This window comes from Quercus robur, chromosome 4 (assembly GCF_932294415.1).
Source record: "Quercus robur chromosome 4, dhQueRobu3.1, whole genome shotgun sequence".
Classification (NCBI taxonomy): Eukaryota; Viridiplantae; Streptophyta; class Magnoliopsida; order Fagales; family Fagaceae; genus Quercus; species Quercus robur.
The window spans coordinates 1,625,084-1,629,937 of NC_065537.1; the positions used below are offsets into that span (position 1 = coordinate 1,625,084).

General features: G+C 35.6%; 1 protein-coding gene across 1 annotated transcript; it reads right to left on the reverse strand.

Moving 5' to 3' along the window:
- Positions 1-516: 516 nt before the first annotated feature.
- Positions 517-3,042, reverse strand: LOC126720310 (serine/threonine-protein kinase-like protein CCR4). The gene is made up of 2 exons (XM_050422642.1): positions 2,751-3,042; positions 517-2,510 (listed from the first exon to the last, which is right to left on the reverse strand). Exons 1-2 carry the CDS (start codon positions 2,809-2,811, stop codon positions 868-870), a joined length of 1,704 nt encoding a protein of 567 aa, XP_050278599.1. The 5' UTR covers positions 2,812-3,042; the 3' UTR covers positions 517-867.
- Between the last annotated feature and the right edge of the window lie 1,812 nt (positions 3,043-4,854).

A 4,854-nucleotide genomic window follows, 5' to 3' on the forward strand; every position in this document is an offset into this window, starting at 1 on the left:
TCATTATTTAATCAATCACATCATTCACACATAAATATTATAACAAATCTTCCTCTTCATATGTGAGTCTTCTAGCTACCAAGTCCCTTGTGGAACTTCAGTTAGTTTCCCCTTTGAACATAAACTTTTTTTCTTAGAAATCCAAGTGTGATGCATCAGCAACATCATTAGTGTGCCCTTTACTTAACCATGCTTGGGGTGAAAATGGGAGTTTTCTTTGCACAACTATGAGAGTCCCCAATACACAGTCACCTTGACTCACCACTAAGAGAACTTTTGCTCAACCATGGGTGGAGGCATTTGAGTCTTTCATGTTGTACTTTGGTGGAATTCACCAGTACACTTTTTGGTTAGAAAAACATATTGGGGAGATTTCTTGAATAATCAATATAACATATAGAATAGATACACCACTTAACTTAAAAAATTTAAACCTGTAACCAACATACTGCACGATAACATTATATATATATATATATATATATATATATATATATATATACACACGTACAAAAGTGCACAAATTTTGTCCTGAATTAAGCGTCATATTGTAAATGGCAATTGATCCAGTGGCATGGGCCGTGGGGGGTACACAAGCTTCACAGTAATTTAATTACCACACAAGGAGAATATGTGGGTTTTAGTTGGGCAGCACAATTTTGTCCAGATCTTACAAGAAAGAATACAAGTACGTTTTCTAGAATTTTTAATTTTTCTTCTAAAATGAGTAAAGAAAGTTAAATTGGTGGGGAATCCGCAAGTATCTTTTCTTCACTCATCCTTTAGATGCCTGAAATCTAAGCAGAATAAATTTTCGATGATAGAACATGTCAGTCGTATAAGGTGGCACCATTAAATGAGCACTCTTCACCATTCAGATCTACAGGTATCCAAAGCACTTTTTAGGCTATTTACAATCTCAGTCATTGAGGGGCGATCTTGACCTCTTAGACTTACACAAACCAATGCTAGGAACCCAACATATGCTAGTGCCTCCATTTCAAATGGGGTAGGTGGTGCTACTTTTGGGTCCAAAACCTTGTGAATTTCATGCCGGACAATGTATGGCACTACAAAATCAACTAAAGTCCGACGCTCACCATTTTCAAGGTAATGAACTGCCTTGTACCCAGACAACATTTCTAGCAATACTACTCCAAAGCTGTACACATCAATTTTGGTCGACAACTTTTGAAGAACAAAGTACTCGGGGTCCATGTAACCAATGGTGCCCACCACCGGATAATTGTCATCAGACCAATGGTGTGACTTTTCATCCTCCGGAGCCTCCTCAGATAGGCTGAAATCAGACACCTTGGCAGTCCATGTGTCATCTAGTAATATGTTAGACGACTTGATATTGCGGTGTATGATTGGTGGTACTGCATACACGTGTAGGTACTCAATGCCTCTAGCTGCGTCTAGTGCCACCTTAATCCGAGTTGCCCATGACATTAGAGGAGTACTTTTTAGCTCATGAAGATGATCATAAAGGGTCCCATTTTTCATGTACTTGTAGACCAATATGCGTACGTTTCTATCCTTACAATATCCCAACAAGCGAATAAGATTACTGTGATTGAGGCGGGACAAAGTTTTCAATTCACATTGGAAAGCATGGTCATTGTCCTTGCGCTTAACGGCCACTTCTCGGCCATCACTTAAAATGGCACGGTAGGCGGAACCAGAGCTACGTGTTTCAATCTTGTTATCTTTTGAGAAGTTGTTAGTGGCTTTAAGTAGCATTTGCAAAGGAAATTGTTTGCTATGAATAATATCGATCAAGTCTATGGCTGCGGAAAACGCTGACAGTATGGAATTTTTTTTGGGATGAGAGAATTTTAGACTATTATTGCCTTTTGGCTTAAGAAACTCAGTCAAGTGTTTGAAGATAGCTGTTCGGATAGTTCTTCTAGGGCTTGCTGATATGGAATGATGAGTGGGAATTATTTCATAATTTTCACAACTACTACTGTCTGTTTGAGACCTGGCTGGTGGGAAGAGTGACACTATGGAACAAGAGAATTGTGCTTCTGCACGAGGTGTTTTGTTAGATTCTGAACAACTTTCTTCTGTTTCAGTCTCAGTCATGGTGGGTGGGAAGATTAACGGAATGGAAAGACTTGTTTGTCCATTAGGTAGTGGAAAGAAGTGAGAAAATGAGGAGGGTGTTGTAATGGAAGGATTTGGAATTATTATCTCATAATTTTCGGAACTACTGTCTGTTTGAGACCTGGCAGGTGAGAAGAATGATACTATGGAATTGGAATAATGACATAATCTTGGAGGTGTTTCATTTGAATCTGAATTAGCGTCACTGTTAGAGTTGTTGGCTGGGAATAGTGTTGAAATGGAGACAGAGAAGTCGTCTGGATTTGTTTCATTCCATATCCGACTGCAACTACCAAACTCCGACTTGTCTGATGGGAAAAATGAGTAGTCTACCAGTGATTGACTTCTTTCTTCACTGATTGTAGGACTACCAGGATCTGAGTTGTTGGCAACAAATTCTGCAACCAAAAATTAAAAAATTTTAATAATTGCAATTATATAAGCCCCGTTTGGTAGAATTATTAAACAACTTATTTTCAGTTTTTAAACAACATTATACATATTTTCACATACTTTTTTTATATACACGTATTTCAAAAAATTACAAACAACATTACTCAAACTCCTTTACCAAATGGGCCCATAGTATTTAGTTGCTAGAATTTTCTCATCCTGAATCAAAATTCTTTGAAACTTACTTGGATCAACTTGGTGCTTCCCCATATTGATATTGGACAAAAAATTATGGGGAATTGACATAACTGAATTGGGAGAGAGAGAGATTGCATATCAAAATGGTGGGTTGGTATTCATAATTTATAAGAATTTGGAAGTTTCAGCGAAGATACTTTCTCATAGACTCTCGCGTTCCTATGGGCGACTGACTAGAACAAGGGTCAAGTTCACTTTATAGGAGAAATAAAAATAAGAAGAGGAAGTTTCCCTGCATTTGGTAGCTCTATTTGTGAGTCGAAATTGTGACTTTTGCGTCTTTGGCTAATTTTCTTGCGGGAAGTTTCCCGGAGCATTCACATCTTGCTCTATTTATATCAGAGATTGACTGTAATATTTATGCCAGAGATTGACTCTCTTGCCGTGTTACTTTGGGCGTGACTGAGGGTACTTTCCAGGAGAAACAAAAGAAAGAAAAGGAAAGTTTATCCTGCGCTGACCAGTTTTTTTTTTTTTTTTCGTCTACGAGATAAGACAATTGATTCTTGAAGAACCTCAAAATAAGAAATTATTTCTTGCGCGTCTTTCAGGTTTGTTAGTCATCACTTCCAATTTTTCTATTAATATATTTGAACATTTGCCATTAAAAGTTGTTGGTACGTTGCTGGTGATGTAGATATTCTGTGGATGTCATTGGAACAGACGGTGAAAGTCAGGATAATATATGCAAAAATGCTAAATAATATATAAAGTATAAAGATTGGGATTACTATTCAGGTTGTGGCGTGGTGGTAGGAGTTTTCATATCACATCACCTGATCCTTGATAGAAATTGAGATGATATTACCTATTGTCGTCACGTGGTGTGGTGTGGACTTGATAGTATTGATGTAGATGTTCAACTCACCATTTCACCATGTTTATGCATGAACAATTTTATAGTGTGTTAGTTTTATTATAAACTAGTAGGGAAAAATTGACTCATATATATATATATATATATATATATATATATATATTTTTTTTTTTTTTCTTTTCTTTTTTTGTTAAGCGAAAAATGAGAATAGTAGCTAAGACTTATAAGTAATAATCTTAAACTCATCTCAAAATAATGTGATTTCATTGTAATATATAATGGGTCCGTTTGGATTGAGCTTATTGTTACTGAAACTGAAAACTGAAAACTGAAAACACTGTAGCAAAATAATTTTTAAATGTGTGAAAAGTACCGTGGGACCCATTTTTAATATTTTTTAGTATGTAAACAGTGACAAACAGTGTTGCTACAGTACTGCTACAGTGCGCTACAGTGTATATTGTCCCTGGAACACGTGAAGTGAGGAAAAAAGAAAAAAATGAGGCCGTTTGGATTCAGCGTTTTCCTTTTTCTTTTTTTTTTCTTTTCTTTTTTCCTCACTTCACGTGTTCCAGGGACAATATACACTGTAGCGCACTGTAGCAGTACTGTAGCAACACTGTTTGTCACTGTTCATGTACTAAAAAATATTAAAAATAGGTCCCACGGTACTTTTCACACATTTAAAAATTATTTTGCTACAGTGTTTTCAGTTTTCAGTTTTCAGTTTTCAGTTTCAGCAACAATAAGCTCAATCCAAACGGACCCTATATATAATTTCTTATTCTCTGAAACAGCACGCGAAAACTCTCTAGAGTCCGTTTGGATTGAGCTTATTGTTGCTGAAACTGAAAACTGAAAGTACTGTAACAAAATAATTTTTAAATGTGTAAATAGTATCGTGTGACCTATTTTTAATATTTTTAATGTGTGAACCGTACATAAACAGTATGTAAACAGTATGTAAATAGTAAACCCATGTGAGATTACTGTTCACATGCAGAAAAAAAAAAAAAAAGAAAAAAAAAAACATAAACGCAGAAAACGCAACTTTCCTTGCAATCCAAACGCTCACAATATATCTTTTGAAAGTAAAAAGTCCATATCTTGATATTTTGTATTTTTTGGCAAGGACACATGCTGCATTTTACTTTCAATTATTATATATGGCAAGATAGAGATATGCATCAAAATGCAACACCCAAAAAAATTGGAGAATGCATAATTTTGATTAGAACACAAAAATGAATCTTCATTATTTCATATGAAATCGA